The sequence below is a fragment of the Dermacentor silvarum genome, chromosome 4, assembly GCF_013339745.2.
Source record: "Dermacentor silvarum isolate Dsil-2018 chromosome 4, BIME_Dsil_1.4, whole genome shotgun sequence".
Lineage (NCBI taxonomy): Eukaryota > Metazoa > Arthropoda > Arachnida > Ixodida > Ixodidae > Dermacentor > Dermacentor silvarum.
In genome coordinates, this window is record NC_051157.2 from 31,221,814 (window position 1) to 31,244,243 (window position 22,430).

Genomic DNA, 22,430 nt, shown 5'->3' on the forward strand with positions numbered 1-22,430 from the left:
TTTATAGGAGCTTTTTTAATTAATTGCCGGCTTTAGAATGTTACCAAGCAGGCATTCTTTCAAGGACACACCCGTATGTAACACGGGGCCTACTGACAATCTGACGTGTTTCACACCGATACCTCTGCGCTGTTGCCAGTGAGGATTCCCTGTAAGTTCGTCTACGGACATAGGTATATAACCTCCGGTGAAGGCAGAGTGGCACGATGGTATGTTGATCCGACTGATACCGACAGAGGAGGGCGTGGCAAAGCGTGGATAAGTTAATAGCGGACGCTGTAAAAGGTTGTGCTTCGCTCTGGTTCTATACTTAGTAGCCGCTAAAATACTGTTTACTTATTGTTGCACTTAATAGTCGTGCGATGGGAAGGCGGTACCACAATTCTAATGTGACCCCCACGTCGAACGTTTTTCTATGTATTCTCAGTGCCGTGTCGCCGACCGTTGGCGCTTCCTTTTCACCATGCGCAATGGCATCACTGGTGTCGGTGCATATATCACGGCGGGAAGCACATGGTACGCGCTTAGGTTGGATAAAAGTACGGTCGTGTGACCTGGGGTATTCCATGCCAAATATACGTCGCAATGTAATTACTACATGTCGTCACCGCTTAGGAAGCAGTTAGAGCAAGAACCGACTTGACAAGCAATTTCCATAAGGAACTCCACAAAGAACTATTCGCTTTGGCCGGTGGACAGCCAGTCTCATAATTATATCGGTGATGTGGTGATGATCAGCGACTATACCGGCAGTGCCTCTTTCGAAGCCGATATGCCGCACTCTTGCACAAATTTTCGGCAAAGATAAAAGTACTTTACGTATCCTAAGTATCCTATCGGGCAGAATCGTCGACCTATAACTGCACTTACACGTAACGTTTCCCGCTATGCGGATATATACCTTACTGCGCGACCAGGCAGCACACAGTTGTTTTGATTGCGCACTGTAGGGCCGTATTCTTTCCTCAACTACGTGGGCTGTTTTCATTTATCTTTCTTTCTTTTCTTTTCTTCTCTTTTTCCTAAACGCTCTGTGTTAACAGAGCTTAGCGGCGCTGAAGGTAGCAGCAGCCCCGAGCCCCACGGCGGCGGTGGAGGCCAAGGAGGGCCCAGCATGGAAGAGCGCTACGCCATGGACGCGGCACTTGGACTTGGCGCCGTGTCTTCGATCGAGACCCTCCTGCGTAACATACAGGGCCTGCTCAAGGTGGCCGCGGACAACGCCAGGCACCAGGACAGGCAGATCAGCATCGAGAAAGGTGAGCGTGGTCAATACATCCATGCGAACGCTTGACTGGTCCGGTGGCACATCGGTTCAGGAAGGTTTGCGGTCCCAAAGAGAGAAGTCGATAGTTTTTCACAGTATGGCGGTTTCGTTGTTTAAACCGGAGAGTGGAGCCATATCAATCCGCAGTTGCGTCGACGGCTATGCACCCGTTGCAATGTCGATGGAGAGCATGTATGCATTCCGAAAATTAGTGCACTTATTTTACAAAGATTGGCTGAAGTGACAACTTATCTGTTCAGAGGCTCGCCGGTGTAATCTGCCGGCTTTATTTTACTCAATGTCGATGTAAGAACACGTCCAGATTTTGAAAGGAAACTAGAGAGACATCTTATTGAACCAGATATGGTTAATGCGTCAAGAACCCGTCTGTTCAGAGGCCCGTTGGCGTTATCCACCAGATAGACCAGAAGTGTATACTTCACCATGTATCGACGCAAGTCGGAAGGTGGCATTACCTCGTGACTTAGCGACCGCATGCCTTCCATTATTATGCCGGAGAACCAGTCGCGATGGCCGATTCTAATGCTGAGGAGGGTACAACCTTATAGCGCGACCTGTGGCTGCCTTTGGCTGAGCTATAGGCCTGAGAAAAAGCGTCGGCTTAGGTTTCAGCGCATGTTAAATAAGCCGAGATTATCAAAATACATGAGCCCGGAGCCTTACCCAACGGCGTCACTTAATTATCGTCGCGCTGAAACTCTGAGGAGCAAGCAAAATGAAAACTAAAATCAATCAATCAGTCGGACCGACCAATAGTTTTGCCGAGTGATCGATCGGTCGACGTATGAATAAACCATTCACTTATTCGACCGATTCGCTAAACGAATGGTCGTTCGCGCGCACTGATTTCGAAAAGCAAAGTGCATGCTGTAGGTCAATCCTAGCGCCGTTTTAATGCCTACATGTCCAATTAACGAAACAATGAGAACGCTGACTGCCAAGCTAAAGTTTAGAGCTTAGAGGTTATGCAAGCATGTGGCCGATCGTCCTGTCTGCCGCGGGAACGAATGCTATCATGGCTTCAGGCCCCTGCAAGTCACCCTGCACTGCAGCAAGTCGCTGTGACTCTTGCGCGTGCAGATGTCTTGCATGGACAATCGGAGTTCCTCATGTCTCTCTTAAGTGCCCATCCTCGGCGTACACTCTGAACGAAAAGAGATTGCTGAATTTCTGCTTACACTGTAATTTATAAGCGTTCAAGCACTCAGTGCTTCTTCTTCTTTTTTTTTCAGTTTTTTTTTTTTTCGTTGTGCTACAGGAGAGAAAATCTTTTTACAAATACGATGACAGGAATGCGTCTTCTGACTAATGGCGCGCACGTTCGTAGTGCGGTGCTGAACAAGTCACGTTTCAAACTTTTTTGGTAGCCTGCAAATCGCTCATAAGGCGGCGACAAGCAGAGGTATCTCCTTGCGCGGGCTTATAGTGCTCGAGTACACGTCCGTACACGACGCGTCGTGCAGCTATAGCACGTTTCTCGGTGGCCCGGATGGAGAGAAAGAAAATGTTGAAAACAAGGAACCGTATATACCGAGGGCACAAGTCGCGACCGTCCATCTTTTTTCCTCTTTAGCCCCTCTCGGTCTGCGGGATTTAGCACCACGTTTCCGCCAATAAAGCCTCGATTTGCATACTGCATAAAGGGGGCAGGAGGGGGGGGGGGGGGGGGGAGGCAGTCTCCGCGCGCCGAAGTCCGCGCATTGCTAGCTGAGCCTCGTCTAATGACCACTCTCCCGCATGGCCTCTTAATTCTCGCGCCACTTCCCTTTTCTCGCGTCTTTCTCGTTCCTCTGTCTCCTTCTTTCCTTTTCAAATTTTCCTTCATTTTTGACTGTTTGACCTTCTTGCCCGACGCCCGCTCGGCACGGTCTGCTGGTGCTGCTGGCGTACATGTCCCTTTCCTTGTCCCGTTTTTTTCGCGCTTAGAAATTCGCGAAGTGTGCGCGCGCAAAGGGACTGGCCGGATGACGCCATATTGGCGAGCAAATATATATATATATATATATCCGCGCTCCCTGTCTATCTCCGACAGGCCTCCCTCCAAGCGTTTTATTTCGCTTCCTGACAGCTACGCAACCTCCGCTAAGTCTCATATTTACGTCGATCGTGTTCAATTTTCTTTTCCGCTTGCTTTCTTTCGCTGTCTTTTTTGCTTGCTTGCTTTCACTCTTCTCTTCCACAGTGTTCCATCTTTTCTATTGCTTTTTCTTTCTTTTTTTTTTCTCACGTTCATTTCGCGGTGCGACCGTGTCAAGAAGTCAAAGCATCCAGAGCCGGGGCGCCGGAAATGACGTGGGGCGAATTTACGAGCCACCGCGGGGGGTGAATCTGGCAGCGGCCAGCAGCGCCTTCCGGAAATGAAATGGGGCTTAGCCGCTCTGTCCCCCGACGCGACCGCTATTTGTCGCGTCACTTCCGGTGTCAATCACTATTTCGGCGCCCCCTTGTTTTCGAACCTCTGTCTCTGCTGCGGGCTCGTATGAAGTCCGCCTAAATGCTCTCAATGTCAGTCTGTTTGCGAGCAACTGTCGCGGTTTTTCTTTGAGAATGTTCTCTAAAAGTAAGGCGGTTCGTAAACCGTCGGCGTCTCGTCTATACACTTCGTCGGGAAGTTGTCTGCTTCCTACTGCCACGTATACAGATTTTTTGTTTTGTTTGTGAGGGCTCGTAGTACCCTGGAACTCCTCGAACTTCTGCTCTGAGGGCATCTGTTCTTGTTACGAACATGCTGCTGGTCCACTGACGCTCAACAGGCCACGATGAAAGGAATACATGTGCAACTTCGCTGCACTCAATTAAAACGATAAATAAGCCTTGACACGGCTTCGCATTTTGCGTTTCGGCTGCGTTTAGTTTTGATGTCACTTTTAAATGTATTAATCCCGTGGCTCTTATAAGGATAGCCATCTAGTGCTCGTCGCCTAAAATTAGTAAAGCGAATAGATGCCGATCGTATCGCTTCGAAAGGCGCAGTTAAAAGACAGTTGGCATTTGAATGGTGCGGTCAACAAAAGCACTGTCAGGTTCCTGCACGCAGATGCAGAAATCGACATAAATATTAAGTGTTGCTCTTAAGGCTTTAAATAAGTCAGTTCGTCTTCAGAAAGCATTAGGTGGTAAGAACCAAACCGCGCTACAATGAGCTATTGTTTGCCATTTGAGGCGACTACCCTAGCACCAGCCAGCTTATGAAGGGGATATTTAAGGAACGTTTTCTTTACTAGCGGAATTGTTTTGATTCGTTAAAGCATTGCCATTTCAAATAGAAGGCAAAACTGCTCTACATGGCAACAAAAACGAAAAAAAAAATAACAGAGTCTTTGCGAGAACGAAACAGAGAAACCACGAACGGCATGCCCTGGCCACTGGTCCGCAGTGAGAAACCGATCATTGTGGAAAAAAAAATAATAAGAACGCGACCGAAAGGAAAAAGGAAGAGTGATCACCCCGAGCAAGATGGAAGTAAGCCGATAGTAAACGCAAAAGCAGGAATTCGGTCATTCCTTTCTGAATGTGAGCACGCTTCTCCGATCGCTTCCGGCCTTTTCGCCGCCCGCTCTCGGCACGGGTGACGAGGAAGGCCTGCCTTCGATCAGCCGGAACAAACATTGCGTTTTTTTAAAAAAGGATGCCGCGGTTCCGGGGCGTCTGTTTGTGAGCCACTCCCGGCACGATCACCGCACAGGTCAGGCGGGAGTGGTTCCTCGTGGCTCGGGGCTCGTCATCTGACCCTCCCCCTGCACCTCGATGTGCCAGTTCTTGCCTCGCTATCTGATTCTATCTTTGTCCTCAATCCCTACTTTGCTTCCTTCTCTCTCTCTTCTTTTCCCCCCTCTTACTTAAAGGAGTACTCGAACGACATTTTCGACTTTAAAATTTATGCTTTAATTGAAAGGCCCTAGAAAAAAATATTAGCTGGCAGGCCTCAGAGTACCCTAAATGATTTAGTATAATAGCTTCTCTAAACCAGTGTCGTTGTCGTAAAAAGAAAAGGAGGTAGCCTTCCATAAAAATACTGTGTATTTATTTATTTATTTATTTATTTATTTATTTATTTATTTATTTATTTATTTATTTATTTATTTATTTATTTATTTATTTATTTTGTTTTATCTCCTTCTTTGTTGCAATTGTTTTTCTTTATAGTTAGCAGTTTGAGATTCATACGGAACTAAGCATACTGTCGGTAGTATGGCCCACGAGAGAGAGAAACGATAAGGGAAAGGTAGAGAGGTTAACCAAGGACATGCCCGGTTGGCTACTTTACGCTTGGGGAGGGGGAAAGGGGAATAATAGATAGAAGGAGCGAGAAGAAAAATAATAAAGAGTTAGTAGTTTACCGAGTCAGCCGCAGAATACGCTTCAAAGTATGATCGAAAGCCACGTGCATATATATAGCTGCCAGCTTTTCGGAAAGGTAGCGAGTTGCTGCTCCTAGTGACGCATGTTGCCCACTCGTATACTTCAAAGAAACTGGTCTGGCATAAAGACGCTTGCGAACGGCCCTTCGCTATGGTCAAACGTGTATGTTCGTAACCAAGATTGTACATATAGCACACGAAAAAGGGCATGCAACTGCGTTGACACTTCTCATCTTCGCTTTCCGACAATCTTCGCAACATAGCTTCGGTAAACATGGCCACGTTTGCCTGCCGCAAGGATTCACGACCGGGTGGAGTTTGTCAATATATATAATTTCTTTTCCCGCGCGATGGGTGACTGCAGTGCCGTCGCATCTTCCTGACGTCTTGCTAAGCAGCTTCGCATTCATGTTAACGGCGGTAATGCGCTATAGGAAGGCGAATCGTCAATGATTTCGCCAGGAGAGTGTAGTTCGATTCGGGGTGAGTCGTCTCACGCTGTGAATGCAAGCGCTGGCGTATCGTGCACTGAAGGAAAGAGGAAAAGGAGACGGTTCTCGTCACGTGATCTTCTCTGCCCACCGTATATAGAAACACACTCGCCGGAAGCATGTTCCGGCTCGCAACGGGCGAAGGGGGTTATACCACCCCCTATCGGTTGCGTTACCGTGATGCGCAAGGAAATGCGATACGCTACTGTCGCATTCATGTAAACGCGGCTCGTGGCTTCTCTATCGCGACCTCGGCGGTGACACCTCCAGATCGCGAGAAACCATGTCACCGCGAACCGCCACCGTCTCCGCGAAATGGAACAAGTGCGTGCGTCGAATGAAAAGGACTCCTGGGTCTCTTTCCAAACCCCTAATTACGGCACTCGCCCGGCTCACCTAAATCCTGACTGATAATCAACACAGGCACGGAGAAAGCCATCTGGGTAATACGCGGGAACAGAAAGAGAATGCGAACACCACCGCCGCCGAAGCACCCTCAAGCACTCTTCGAGGCACAAGCTAGCTATACAAGCTATGTGGATTGAAGGGAGGCATTACCGCAGTGCGCGCGAAGGGGTTGTGCACTTCGCGCCGTAGTAAAAGGACGATCTTGTCTCTTGCGTGCGTGCAAGCGCAGAGACACACGCAAGAGGAACTAGGTTGAACACCAACGCTTTTCGTCGCGCGGTCACCGACGCCTCCTCCGCGAAGAAATATAATTCCAAGGGCGCCGCACGGAATAGGAGCAAGAGGATTTGGGGAGGTGTCGGGTTGGGGAACATCGCGTTTGCATGCCTCGTCTTCAAACGAGCTACGGGCTTCTCGGATAGTGAGCACGGCAAACAAGATAGCGTGGCCGGGCGCGCTTGAACCGAGCGCGTCCTTTCTGCATCTTCTTCTTCTTCCTCTTCCTGTTCGCAGACTGTGCGACCTCGTGGTTTACGACTTTTAATAAAGGGGTCCGAGGTTTTCTCCTCTTTCGCGCCGCGGTCTCCTGCTCGTATTTAACGCGACACCCACCCGACCGACCGACCGTCCGGTCGGCCGCCTCCGGCTGCAGCGTGACAGGACTGCTAGCTTTGGGGAGGGTCGTGAGGAGAGAGAGAGAGAGGTCGTCGGGCGCGACGTGGCGCGGTCGTCCTCGTCGTCTTTTATGGGCTGCACGCGCTGTCATTTTTCTTGTTGGAGAGACGCGCGCAAGCGCGCGGCTCGCCACTCGAGATTTGCCTGATGAGGGTTGCTCCGCGCGGCGTGCTCGTTATAAGCAGCAAGCGGAAAGCGTCGCTGGTGTGCGGTCACCGAAGGCTCGGAAGAGAACGTTTTATTTTTTTTTCCCTTCTCGTTCGGGCATGGCCTCTCGCGCAGTGCTTCTCAAGTATTCGAGGAAGAGCGTTCGTTGGACCGTGCTTGTGTGTCGCTCGTGCCTGATGCATGGATCTTCCGAGGGCACCGAATTTCTTTCTCTCTACCTCCGCGCTGGTCGTCAATTTGAACTTGGAACAGAGGGCGTGGACGCGGAAGCGCGTTCCGCGCTTGCGTTTAGCGCGTGTGGTTCGGCTACCGTTACTTCGGCTCCCGCTCTCCGCGACGAAGTTTTACTTGGGCGTGTTGTTTCATTCGGGTTGAACGAAATTGAAAAGTGAGAGGTGCTCATAGGAAGGAAGAGCGTAGTATAAAGTTGGATGCATTGCCATCGTTCCAGTGAGCGACGCGTTCGCTGGTAGCTGGAATCAAAGAGTTGCTGTGGCAAAGAATTAAAGCCATGATGATGGATTCGGAGTTTTAGTGGAATACCTTGTCTCGGCATGTAAATACATTGTAGCAAAAATTGGAGCTTGTCAGCGAACACGAACGCGCCGTAATTGACGTCAACAAACCTTAACGAACATTAGTGAACAAGCTATCCGTAGGGACGCTAAACGACAATTTCGTTCTCTGTTCTCTCTCTCTCTTTTTAATGGCCAGTGACAATAATTAGGGATCCTATACAAAGCTTATGACAGCGGTGTTTCAATACTTCATTCAACTCTCTGGTTGAAACTACTTCAGAAAGCGAGACCTATATGGTGCATCCTATGTCAGGTCGGCTTGAATCCGACGGGCTTTCGTATTGGTACCTTTGTTGATTTATAATAAAATAGTTTTGAAAGGGTGATACAGAAAAGCTCCGCACACAACACTGAGCTTGCGCGGTGCAATGCGCATATGTCACCTGGCAGGCATGACTACAGACTAGATTTCAGAGGACTTCACTTGCAAGCATGACTGTGTTTCGCTACTGTGTGTTTCCATTTCTGAATTTCGAAATGAACACTACAGGGAATTAAAAAAAAAATGCGAGTCTTTCGCATTAGCTACACGAAAAATGCGATTTTTTGTGCAAGTACTGTCCGCGTCTTCAGTCAATCCACCTAAACACGTCGAATTGCTCTTTATACTTCATCGGATTTTCTTTTTAAATCTTACTAAAAACGCCCACGCACACTTACACGTGGCACATATTTCGCAATGCGACATTCGAGTATCAGAGATGCTAAGATCATTATTCACCATCTTATTGATTGCTTATTGAATTAAAATGACATATCTAGGAAATAAATTAGTAGCAAGGAATAACAAAACACAAAGTAAACATAAAATAGACTCTTCATCTCAGACAGCCGCTTTTCCCAGTCACATGTTATTCGAACAAGGACAAACGGCTCAGAACTTATAAAGCAGCAAGGATTAGGCACGTACACATTACGCAGAAACAACGCAATTAGCCTTCCGTTTCCCGCGAACGATCAAAATAATCACTCACATGTACGGAGGGTGCGCGCTTAATTCACTTAGCACTTGGTCTTGCCGAATCCTCGCTGCGTATACACGGCTGTCACCGGTCCCCAAAAAGGTCGGAGACTTTCCCTCGGAAGACATAATCCTCCCTCACGCAAGACGGGTTTTGCTATGCGCGAAGGCTCGCCGTATAAATCGAGACCTGAACAATGTTCCACGAAGCGGAAAAATCCTGGCAGTTGTCTTCGTTTACTTGCTTCATTTCCGTCTTTCTAGTTCACCCTTTGCGTGTCTGTTAACGTTTGTTCATCGGCTTCTCAATGACTTTCTCGATTTCTTTCACCAGTCCTCTTCGCAGCCTTGTTCCGAAGAACCACGGGGGTCTCGCTTCATTCGTAATTTCGTTAAAAGCGATAGCGAGCTACCCCCTCCTCATTTGGCCAGCCGTCCGATCTGCCTGTTCATTTCTTTCTTTTTTGTTTTTATTCTTCTTCTTTGCTGTATCGCTGTCGTCTCGAAACACCGCGGGTCTGCTTCCCAGTGTTTAATTCGTTCCGGAGAGGCACAATCTAAAGGCGGAATGATCGCGACTTAACTAAATTTCTGACCTCGCTCGCTCCGCAGATGAAATCAAGCACTTGCCCTTTCCCCTCCTTTTTCTATTTCCTTGCTCGGTCCCGAAATTACGCTCATTAGATTAATAAGCCAGTCGCTCAAGCGCGGAAAGTCTCGTGCCTGCTATACCAGACGGCGGCCGCGTGGTTGCAGACGGTTATATACGTACTCGAGAACGCACGCACAGACTGCAAGCGTGTTTCGTCTGCTGCTGCAGACGTCTGTCTGTTCGTTCGTCTGTCTCAGCTTTCCGAGCACAGCCGCGTTTCTTAATGCCTGCCACCGTTATCTTCGGTTCCCTTCTATGTTTTGTTTATTACGTTTCTTTTTTTATGCCGCTCGCGTCCTGCTACGCCGATGCGCAGTGGTAATATTTACTATCGCAAATCGCGTGTGTATAGCTCAGCGTGAGCGGTGCGATCGCCGACGTTTTCTTTGCCGGGCCTGCTGGCATGGCGCGGTCTCTGCGTCTTTTGCTTACGCTTCTGTTCTGCGTACGTAGCTCTGCCGCCCTTTTGATTTCTCCTTTTTCGTCTCATCCGTAGCGATTTGTGCTCTTTCCGAGTCCGCGCTTGATGTGGCTCGCGCGCGCAGCGGCCAGCCCAAACGGAGCTGCTAAATCATGCGAGGCGGCTCGAGGTTAACTGCGGAACTTCTGAGCACCCCCGCGCCGGGCGAGAGATATGGAGAGATGTGTGTATGTACTTACGTGTCTGTGCGTGCTAAGCGTTCCGTGTGCGCTGCTGAGCGTAGCCGATTCGTGCCCAATGTTGTTAGGCGTAATGAGCCGATTTAGGTCGCCTGCGCCGCGCAAGATTTGCGTCGCTGCGCTGCTGCTGCCGCCGCTGTCGAACGAGCGCGCGTTCTGCTGGGCGCATTTGTACGCGTAATAATATTCGCGGTGCGAGCGCCCTCTCACTGCCACTAGTGCGTCCTGATGGCGCGAGCTCTGTACGGACGGTTGGTAATGCGAGCTGGGTCCGCTGCGATGGTGGTCTGCGTATATATTCGGTCGACATCCACTGGTGGTTTTTATAGCAAACCCGTTCGCTAGACAGGGATTTGACCTGAACCTCTATGTCGTTGCATGTCCGCGGTTTGCTTAACCCTGTGTGTGTAGCACGGTGTAAACGAAGCTTCGTTGAAAACAGCGTCTGAGTTAATAGCAGAAATATGGTTTCTTCTTTTGTAGTAAACCACGTTTAGAATGTTTTCTAGCACCAATGCGGTATGTCTTAAAAAATGCTAGGCTGGGATGAGTTTGTACCATCTCAAAAGAACGAAAAATTGGGTGAATTGGTCAAGTCTGCTCCATGGAGATAAGCACTTCGTGTCAAGATATTAGAATAGCATAAATGTTAAAGTTAACACTATGTTGTCATACGGAATACGCTCTTGTTATTATCGTCTTTCTATGATCATTTCGTTCATAATAGGCGAAATCAACACTTCAGCCATTAACGCTTGATCATGTGCGTACCAGTGCGAAGTGTGAACTTCTCTCTTCTTTCTCCTCATTCCCCTTCCCCAGTGCAGGGTAGCCGACTGGACTCAGCCTGGTTAATCTCCCCGCTTATCCCTTATGTCTTCTCTCTCTCTCTCTCTCTCTCTCTCGCTAAGAAAATATAAGAGAATATTCTACGGCGGTCGGCAATGTTGCAAAACATCTTGTTGTTGCAGAAAAATAAATTTCGCTTGTTATCTAAACCTAAGCTTTACATCGTGGCTGTTTTGAAAACTGGTCAGGGCTTAACCGGAAGTCCTCGGGCAACTCTGTTTGCGAACATCATTCCACGAGCGTTGCACTAATGTAGGCTGTTTTGCAAACCGGCGATCCTGACCGTATAAGGAACCAAACAGCTTAGGCTGGCGTTCTACTCGATTCGTTCCCAACAATGCATCGTTTTCTGCGCGGCGGCAGCCATCTTCTATTAGGATCCAACGATGCCGAGATTGATGGAATTCATCGAAGCATCACCCGTTCATTAACTCTAGAATTGTTTTGCAACACAACGCCGCTGACGTGTTTCTCGTGCGTACAAACTACGCAACGCACAGATTGCATGTCTGGCCTCTTTCTTTTTTTTCTTATCGAGAGATTCGCTTGTTTACGAAGCATTCGTTGCCAGTCTTCAGTCCATGTCGCTTAACAAAGCGCGCAGCTATAACTCCACACGCAAGAGATCACGCTTGAGACAAACGCTAGCGCGAGGAAGAACTTATGAGGCAGATACCGCGCTTTGTTTTTCTGTTTTTTTTTTTTCCGTGCCTAGGCACCCCAACCACGTACAGCCATCAGGGGCGTGTCATCTCTGTTCGCCCACAAAACCATTGTGTTCGACAGCCGCGGATACAAGGAAAATCCTCACGCGAAGACGTGAACTGATTTCGGTCGTGCAGCGCGGACCCGCTGAGTGTCCAAGGACAAGACGTGCATCCATTGTGTTTGTGCGCTAGTATCAAGATCGTCGAGGCGTTGTATTGGCTTCGACGACTGTGTCACGTACCATGGGCGCTGTCAGACGTGACGTGTTGCGAGCCACGGTTCGAGCGGCACATATCAGCAGTAGCCATGCTGCCTCAGATCTGACGTGCGTGCGGCCCGCCATTACTTTACGTTTTAATATTGTTCGGTGGCCATCGGTTCCTGAATCTCACGGATGCCAGCTTTGTCCGCGCTCGAAGGCGCACTGGAGCGATACAGATATTTTATTCCACGTCAACCCTTGTAAACGTGCTTTCGGTGCGCGCACGATGGCAGTGGTGTTGTAGGAGGAAGCGCCCTTGTGCTATTAGCTATAGCCAAGGGTCCGGATTCTGTAGGTGTGCAAGGCAATGATTAAGCAACTTTGTGGTTGTCAGAGAGAGCGTGCAGCCACTGAGCAATGTTGTATGTCTGAGACTGCGCAGCAAGGGCCTGATTCTATCGTGTATAGAATAAGTACACGTATACTTGAACCAGCTATTCGAAAACACGCGATGCTCCAAGGAATGAAGCCGTCAAGAGAGAGAGGGAGGATGTACTAAAAGGCAGAGAGGTTGACCAGAAGTAGTTCTGGTTGGCTACCCTGCACGGAGAAAGGGCGTACGAGTATAAAAAGGCTACGAGAGCATTGTGGTAGGGAAAGAGAACTTATTTCATTCAGAAAGGCTTGGCATTCATTTGAGACGCTTCGACAGCTTCTCCCGGTCACGTTTTTCAATTCGACCTACACGCCGGTCGCAACGTTCTTGCGTAAGATAATGAAGTTATTATCTCCCTGTTATCGACATTTCAATGAACATTCAGCGGGCGGGCACGGTCACATTCTGTAGCCCCTCACCTTCGCCCGTAAATCTTCGTGAAAACTAAGGCCTTCCTTTCACCGAGATCATCGAGGCGCCACGCATGCACCAGGATCGGTCCATTCTTTTCTCCGCTCATACGGGTCCGCGAACTACATGGGACCGATCGCGACGCTCGTATCTCAACCGCGCACGCAGCAGTCGATCGAGGACCCTGGGCCGCTGAGGAAAAAAAAAAAAGCAAACGTTCGCCGTTTGCCCTTATCTCGGGCGTGGTACTGCATATATGCACTGGGCACGGACCGTTCGTTCGTTTTCTCGCAATTACGGTTATTGGTCCACAGAGGGACCCGTACGCGCTCGCAGGGCTTCGGCCCGAGACGCCGGCAGTTCATTGTTTCGATTGAAAAGGGCAGGTCCCAGTCGACTGTGGCGCAGGGGGGTGGGAGTTTGCGTGCGACGAATGCATTTAGGAAGGAACGCGGCGGTCCGCGAGGGCACGCCATGCGCCGTCGTCCTCGCAGTCTTGCACGAGCCGCGCTCGTAACTGATTCCTCGGCGCTCATCCGTTGCCCCCCCCCCCCCCCCCCCCCCAGGAATGGTCTTTCATTCTTTTTCTTTGACTCACCTCACCTTCCTTCTACCTCACCTGTCTTTTTTCGTTGTCTTTATCTTGCGCCTGTGCGTCGGTTTGTCTTCATTCCGGTTGGCGATCCCCGTCGAAGACGTCCTCCGGGTCGATCTGTTTTATGGCCTGTAACTGTTTCCTGAGTGGCGCTGCGATGGAGCCAGAGACGGAGGCCCGGCGCGCGCGCGCGCGATATTGAAAACGCGGGAAAGCGATGATGATGGACTCCCTTCTTTCGGACGTGGATTGCGTGAAAGGCGTGATTCGCAGTCGTTTGGGCTTTCGTGCGCGGCCGCTTTGCCGGCCCTGTAGTGCCCCCTTTTTTTTCGTTCCTCTCTTTGTGCTTGTGTTCGTGCCGGGACTAGAGGTGTGCGCTCGGGAATCGTCTTCACGCGATGGTCGCGCCGCAGTCGAGATCTCACCGGAGAATCATTTATGAGAGGAAGGTATAAGACCGGCAACATTCTCCATTTAGCTACTGAACTATGCATTCCTGTATGGAAGCGAAGTGCTGCATTTGGAGGTATTTAGAGGCATGAGTTTTCTGCGGTGTCAAGTGCGCAAAAAAAAAAAAATGAAACGTGATCACAGGGCGATTAATGATAGCGTTTCCTATCTTCTCTTTTGTATCCGCATTAGACTTTTTTTTTATGTAGGAGCGCCAGAGGGCGTTCGAGTTGCCCTTTTTGCTTCATTTCTAGGCCGTCAATAACTCCATTTACAATCTGGTATATGGCTCAGGATTGATATCATCCTATGACCACGCCACGTAAACCTTAGCGCATTCATGTTTCATAGCAGGACTATGTACGGTGTGCGAATTGTTGTAGGCTGGAGTTATTGCGTTTCATTCTCGGCGTGCTATCGGTATCTATCTCGGCATGCTATCTCGGCATCATGAAATAACCACACGTTCCGTAGATGATAATTAGCCTTAATCGTAAAGCGTTTGTCGGAAATCTGCTTCTGTTGTTGTTAGTGCCGCTGATAGGTCGATAAGTTGAATTGATTGATTGATTGATTGATTGATTGATTGATTGATTTTTAACACCTCAAAGCAATGCAAGGGCTGTGAGAAATCCCGTGGTGGTGGATTCCGGTTCAATTTGGATGACTTGGGGTTATTTAACCTGCACTTAAGAGAGGCATGCAAGCTTTGTGACACTCCACTCCCATCATAATCTGCCCCCTTGTAATGCGGCCGCCGCGACCAAGAATGGACCCCACAACCTCGTAATACCAGCAAAACCCAATAGCCATTTATAGTCACCGCGGCAGGTGGTAAACGAGAATAAGAGTAACACCCACAGCAACCGTGTTTCCGAAAGGTGCGCTTCTCCTGCTGTTTTTGTAGGCTTACTTAAATTGGCGTGATGGTGAGGGCCTACGCTGTGGAAGCTGTAACTGTGCGTTTGTATCATTGTGTAATTATAGTATGAATGTAGAACTGAAGTTCTTTTTGCAGGGTCATGACAATCATGTCTGTCTTTTTTTATTTTCTCCGCCTTCCTCCTCCTTCATCCCCCCTTCTGTCTCTCAGCCGAGCTCAAGATGGAAGTGCTGCGAGAACGAGGTCTCCGGGAGAGTCTCGAGAAGCAGCTGACCGAGGAGCAGAGGACGAGAGGTGAGCCGAGTTTGTACGATTCGACGACGCACTTATTTTTCCAAAACTAGTCAATCAATCCAGTACGTGATTGTCAAACCGCAGTAAGTTAAATACAGGGTCACTTGTATACCAAAAGCACGATATGGTTCGGGATCAGTTTCAGCGATGAAGACATCAAAAGACGTCAGCTGTGGGAAAACCATTTTTAAAACAAGTTATAATTGCTTGAAAACACTAGAAAAACAACTGCAAAGGACAACCAAACAAACAAACGAAAAAAAAAAGGGGGGGGGGGGGAAGGGAAATGCTTCTACAACTGTCAGAAAACAACGAAAAAAAACTTATCCTTGTTACCCCAACAAAACTTTTTTTTCCTATAGCCAACATTTCTTGCTGCTTAATATCCCCCAAACACATCAAAGTCACCGTGATTAGACTAACTTTCTATCTGTTCCTCGGGCGCTGTCCTAAATGCGTATCCTGCTGCGAGCTATAGAGATGGAAGGTTGAATAACACCATCCAAACTCCCACCGTGGTAAAGCCTTTGTGAAGCAGTGAAAACAAGTAGAGAATTAGGGGTAAAAAAGAATGAAACAAGGAGACGCCTATGAGCAGATGGGCTTGTAACTTGATATCGCAAAGAAAACGTTACAGGAGCATGCTGACACCTCTGCATGTCGTTAGGTAGGCCGCGCACCAATCCGTGAAAACGTCGCGGGAAGTGCTGTGAAGTAGAGGAAGAAAGAAAATCGAGGAAGCGAAGAAACTTTCTTTTTCTCTCTCTTTGTGAGCCACACTACGGCTTCAAGTGAGTCCATATACAGGTCCTCTCCAGCGCGGAATGAAAAATGGTTTCTCTCTGCTCCAACACATCCGTCGTGAAGCGGCAGCGGCGCTCATGCTTTCTGCGCCGCCCGCAGAGCCCTCGTCTCAGAGTGCAAATACGGGATTTCCTCAGTCAGCCAAAATATTTTTTTATCACTATCCAAGACCCCTGGTTCTTCCCCCTGGACACCCCCCTCACTGCCCCGTTGCGCTTTCATACGCTCATTCACTCGCCTCGCAAAAACGTACTATAGTGGAAGAAATGCGTAAAAAGAAAAAAAAAAAACGTTATCTTTTTCAAGTCGTTTCACAACCCTTCGGTGTGACGAGCTGGTGCTCTTTTATTTTACAGCACGTTCGGATTTGGCGTTGCTGCACTGCTGCGTATGCGTGCTACAGGAGAGAATCGGAATCTCTTTCCACTCGGAGCTCTCTCTCTCTCTCTCCTTTTCTCGACGTTCATCTTTCATTCCGCGGTGTTAGTGTTTCCGGATGGAAGAACCCCGCCGTATATACTACAGCCTCAGAGGCCCAGCGGCGACGATGGGCCGCAGCCAAGTGCTTCTTCCTCCGAGCCCAGCTATGTAGCGGCGGTCGGTATAGAAAGGGGCTTATTTGATTTCGAGCTTCGCGCCTCGGCGAAGACGGGGCGTGGATGGAGACTTTAGCCCGCAGTTTGTCATTTCCGATGGCGGGCGCAGGAGACGGATATATCGCTCCCGAGATAGGCGCGCGTTTTCCGCCACGCTTTCGCTGTAACCACGCGCGCTCGTGAGTTTCGAGCGATGCTGCGAAACGATGGAGCTCTTTTTAAGCTATAACTCTGTATAGCTGTGGTCGTCGAGAGCTGAATACGAGCCCGCAGCGCACCTGTCTTGATCTCTACGGCAAATTTTCGCTAAAAGGTTGCGCTGGATGCGCTGAAACGAGAGCCAGAGAGAAAGATACATTTTAAAGGAGAAAAATAAATTGGAGGATCAGGTGCATATGAGGGTAGTACATATGCTTCTTGGTACTCATTTTCACTTCTATACGGGCTGAGGCACTAGGAGTGATGAGAATGTAAAAGTGCAATGGAGTGTAAAAACACTCGTGCACTTAGATTTAGATGCACGTTAAAGAACCCCAGCTGGTCAAAATTAATCCGGAGTCCCCCTCACTGCGGCACGCATCATAATGAGATCGTGGGTTTGGCATGTAAATGCCCAGAATTTAATTTTAATCACGTACGAAACCACGCCTGCTCGCGCACAAAGCACGTCGCACTGGCAGAACATATATAATAGCTTGTGTGTAAGTGAAAGTTTCTTCATTGTCCTAACGCATATATTCGAAATGCCGTTACTACCCCTATCGGTATACCTACCAAAAAAACACATTTACTGACATTGGAGAAATTAGTCCTTGTTTTCACCAAGACATATGAATGATACGCTAGACTTGCTCCCCCTCTCTCTCCATATACACACACCGACAAACTCTCATTTCTTTCTTTAAGCGCCGTCATATGACGGCAAAATTGCGTGCAAAGTAACTTGATGGTGGCAAAGGAGAGGCCGCGAGTAAAGCGCGACGAACATCTATATTCGGCGGTCTTGCAAGGCCTGTCTCTACCCGCACGCACGCACGCACATACATGCAGAGCGAGCGAGAGCTTGCGAGCGTCGTGCGAGCATCTGTCACGCCGCCGTGGTTGTTGGCCGCACTGCGCCGCGGCAGCGGAGTCGTGTTACATGCGGGTATACGGAGATAGCGCGCGGTTTCCCGCACTGGTCTCCCGCGAACACGCGTCGCCCGGAGAAAACAAATCGACATGAAAGAAAAATCCGCAGAACGGCAGAAAACGGCGTTTATGTTTTAAAATGTAAATATATTTTTTTTTAATGCACGGTTACACAAGGCGACCGGGTGGGGGCGCTGTAAAAGGAGAGGGCATTCGGAAAAGAGAGCGACACCTCTACTGCCCTCGTCAGAGGAAGCAAAGATAAATAAGAACGTGACAGGAACAAGGCCCGCGACATTCGACAGCTTTCCGAAGTAAACGAAACGAACAAAATCGAAAGAAGAACAAAAAAAAAATTTGGCGTACGCGCACAACCGGAGACGTGAGAGTACATGAGTGGGAGCGGCGGTGGTTGAAGGGGGGTGAAGACGGTTGGAGGGGGGAGGGGTGGCGGGGGTGTTGCGTGTAGGAGGGAGGGGTGTTGTTGCAGGGGGGTGTCACTCGTGGAAGGTGGCTGCCGATATTCCGTTCTTCATAGCCTCGAGTATCGCGTTTCGCTATTTGTCAAAAAACAGGCTCCTACCAAGATAGCGTGCACCCAAGGAACCGCGTTTGCTGGCGAGCTCCGGCCCTTGGCTGGCCCTAGGTGTCGGTGTCCCGTCGCGTCTTGCGCCGCCGCCGACACCGCCGCCGGGAGGCTTTATGGCGTTGGCTGGAGTCCGATGTCCTGCGGCGCGCCGAGAGGAACGATCCCGCGACCTCTCCCGCTATACCGACTACGTGCTTTGCGGAGAAGGAAACCCACGCGTTTATTTTTCGCCCTGCGGCGCAATAACGTTTACGTTTGCGCATCTGTGCGGTTGTCGACGTTATGCCACGAAGCGTCTCCCGCATTATACCGAGAAGGGAAAAAATGATCAACAGAAAACAGCAGAGTCGTAGGGAGTAGACTTGAGAGTAGGGAGTGGGAGGGAGGTAGGGAGCGAGGGCATCGGTGTACGCGTGCGTGCGTGTTCGAAGAGAAAGAACTTATTCGCATGGAAATGATGGTTGGCGGTCGCGGGAGCGCCATGTGTCGGGACGATTCGCTCGGTCGAAGCAGTGCTCGCGGGAGATCCGCGCGGGCGATCGCACGGAAAATGCGCGCGATTATGGAGGATCCCGGCGCTCGCGCGCGATACAGATTTGGCGCGGATATGTATGCGCGCCCATCTCATATTCGAACCTGTTTTTACGTGATTTTTTTTTCTTGTTTTCTGTTTCTTTCCTTCTTTTTTCCGCCTCATTTTCGGTGAGCAGTCGCAAGACTGTGCGAACAAGCGCTGTGTAGGACTTTTTTTTTTTTTTTTTGGTCTGCTTCTATTTTTACTTCCTTTCAGTCATTTTGGCAGCGCGGTTTCTGATGGCGCAGACACGAGTTTCCCGATCGCATAACCATCATCATCATCATCATCATCATCATCATAGCCGGCCATCTGCCACGGAAGCGAACGGGCGCGCTATGCGCTTCAGATGCCCTTCATCTGTATTCTGTCGCTCGAAAACAATTGCGCGCTGGCGTACCGAGCGTATACGAAAAGGGATCCGTTCGTCGTTCGACGGCTCGCGAACGTGATTTTCAGCAGCTGTAAACTTGGTCCTTCCCGCGCGCGAGATTTAACGGAAGCTATATAATTGAACGCGACCCTTCGTGTACGCTTCTATAATTCACAGGGCCCCAGTTTCGGAACGTTGGTATTCAAAGAGGAATGAAGCGAAATGGGAAAATTGGCATCTACCCGACTGCAGCATGAAGCTAGATGGAAATCCCAACACGGGTTTCCAGGAAATACACGGTTTTTTTTTTCTGAGAAACCCGTATTGGGTTTTATTTGTAGCTTCGTGCTGACAGCCAGGCACGGGGATGACAATTATTCCTTTCATGAATCTTCCTACACCTTGCGCGCTTCCGCAGAACAGATTTGTCATATAAAGTATGTGTGTACTTGTTGCGTGCGTGCGTGCGTTTTCTTTCTGTGTACTTTCTGTGTGTTTTCTGTGTGTGTATTCGCGCTTCCTTAAATGTCTCAATAGAAACAATCCCAGTTGTTTTATAACGAACGAACTGGGAGAAAACTGACACCAACCTGACCTTCTATATCTTTTTTTAGTCCCCATTTTTCCTCTGCTTGCTGCAGTTCTGTTATAGATCATGCACCATCCAGCTCAGAAAAAAAGGTTCGATCACAGCTGACACGTGCAAGCTTTAGCGTTTGTTTCGACCTTGCTAAAGATTATACGTCGAAGCGAGCTCCTAATGGGACGGGACATAAGAAACGCTTAGATTTGTAATGACAGCGCAAAATTTACGGCTGTGCCGTGATTGAGGTTCTTTTAACGCAGCCCTTGATGAGTGAGCCTGCGTAGACGTGGTTCGCTATCAGGATACGTTGCCGTGCCGCCTTTGTGTCCGCAGTGCATAGTGGTGTACTATGTTCGTTGGCGAACAGTTTCGGTTGCGTAACGAGTTCGTGCAAATGCGGTACATTGCGAACAGAGCGTTCTCTACGTGCGCCCCGCCCACCTACCGCGATGTGCGATTGCAGTTTTGCCCGCTAATTGCCATTTCTTTTTCGCCGACGGACTTCGCGTGTCCGCTTTTAATCAGCAACTCTTTTCCAGGTCATCGTGGTAAATGGCGCTGACGTGCTTCAGTTATCGAATGGCATAAACGATAGTGGCCGCGGTAGACTATGCTGCGTACGATGTCGAGAGCTTGTGTTTGCCGCATGCACTGGGACTTACACGTGAGGTTGGAGTCTACGCGTTTCGCGAGTCAACTTCCCAGTGTAGTGCCAGCCTTTCCGAGGTGCAAATGCAGCTGCCGAGACCTTGAGACTGTAATCAGTAATGACAGAAACGTTAAAGCAAGGTCTCGTGCAAATTAATGAGTGATGACGCTGGATCACGCACACTGATTATAAGCGAAAGCTACCGAGCGCTGCGACGCAGAGCTTAATTGAATGCTTATTGAAACAGCATGAGGGGGAAAAATAAAAAAGAATAAAAAAAAAGACAGAGATAAGAGTACGCCAGCGAAGAACGACACGTTTGCCTGAAGACAAAGCTTGTTAGCTCTAGTATTTTATTGTACTGCTATAGGTTCGTTAAGTCTCCATCAAGTAAAAAATTACCTAAAATTGGCGCTCTCCATTGAAGCTGTACACGCTGCGGGTAACGGGTTTCTGAAAACTAACCCCCGTATTCAGAAATGCCTCTGAACTTGAAGCTCATGCTTGGCTTGACCTAAATTACGCCTATCGCGAACGCGCTGAAGGAAACGCAATGACCCTCTTGTGCACGTTCACGCCAGGCGCCATTTAAGTCAAGTCAAGCATGGGCTTCAAGTGAAGTTGAATTTCTGAATACGGAGGTAACTGTGCAGTGGAAATGGTGGTCTTAAAATTTCAAGTTTTATTTACGGCAGGGCAGTGATCCCCACAAGAGATTCTGAAAATAAAATGTCCGGCACCGGCTTGAAGACGTGTCTGCAGACAACTCTGCGTATTACATGGTGGAGAGTTGCCGGCGTTATCTCTACAATGGGCTGAGTGCAATGGCTGTCTGTATACATAGCTCTTGCAGTGTGTCAGGATTGTACACCAGTCTTTTGAGTGCAGCCAACAGACGTTATAAGATGAACTGCAGGTCTTGCGCTATCATATATCGCGCGCCATACTGAGATGTCCTTCACAATTACTATCATATTTTCCCCCCACTGCGCAGTTGCTTTTTGAACACCCCTGTGTATGGATAGAAAAATAGCTCATTGACGGGGTTCGCTACTAGGGGAATAATTCTGCGATAGCGGCACAGGTTCTTCGAGAGATTTTGCAAGAGTTATCTATCTCTATGGTATTTACTTAAAAGGCTGATTCACTTTTTTGAGTTACTTGTCATCTTTCCTTCTCCCGTTACATCTACCCAAATGTAGGAGTAGCAAGGGGGATGTTTTTCTTCCAGTTAACCTCTCTGCTTTTCGCATCTCATTTATCCCCCTAAAAAGGTGACAATTCAGCTGGTTCTTCATGAAAAGAGAGCACTCAGACAAGTGTGTATCGTAATAATTATTAAATTTAATCACTTGTTAACTTATTGAACGGCATATAGTGCTGTAATGAGGGCTTGTTGGTGGCATCTTGGAATACTAATGTAACGCACATAGACGAAGACACAACAAGGTACATGAAACACATAGGCACGGTGCTTTAGAATGGCTTTCGCCAGTAACGCTACCTTTATTCCATATTGCTAATTATTACACTCGCTTTATACTTCCTGTTATTGGTTAAAAGAACTAAGCTCTCTTGGTTACCTGACTCTACAACAGCAAACTTTTTTTTGTACTTGTTAATATCTACGATGTACGCAGGGCACGTGATGTATCATAAAAGTATGTAATTTGTTCGCCAACTTTCGCGCAACAAGTTACGCGTTACCGAAATTACGGATTGCGGAGTAACCTCGCTCGCAGCATCGTTAAAATATTCCCCCGCTTGTAATTGGACGCCATTCTTCACTTGGCCAAAAGCACCATCTGTCGTGAACGAAGCCAACCACGTTGTAGGCTCATATTGATTTCTTTCCCACCTTGTTACTCCTGCACTATGCGCGGATATCTTTATTTTATTGCTATCTGAGTCGATAACGACCGTTCTGGGACTGAATTCACCAAAATTTTTGTTCTTAAGAGCTCTTTGCCATTGGCTGACCATCTTTGTTAATGATACGTCCAGCATCGGTCAGGTTTGGCTGGAATTTACTCTCACAAAGAATCTATAGCGTGCAAG

At 48.7% G+C, this 22,430-nt stretch overlaps 1 protein-coding gene across 1 annotated transcript in view; it reads left to right on the plus strand.

Moving 5' to 3' along the window:
• Positions 1-19,997, plus strand: part of LOC119448487 (dachshund homolog 1-like) — a 184,025-nt gene extending 164,028 nt beyond the window's left edge. The window contains exons 8-10 of the mRNA XM_037711762.2: positions 1,044-1,259; positions 14,987-15,070; positions 19,984-19,997. Of these exons, the coding sequence (XP_037567690.1) occupies positions 1,044-1,259; positions 14,987-15,070; positions 19,984-19,997 (314 nt within the window). The remainder of the gene's footprint in view (positions 1-1,043; positions 1,260-14,986; positions 15,071-19,983) is intronic.
• The last annotated feature ends 2,433 nt before the right edge of the window (positions 19,998-22,430 follow it).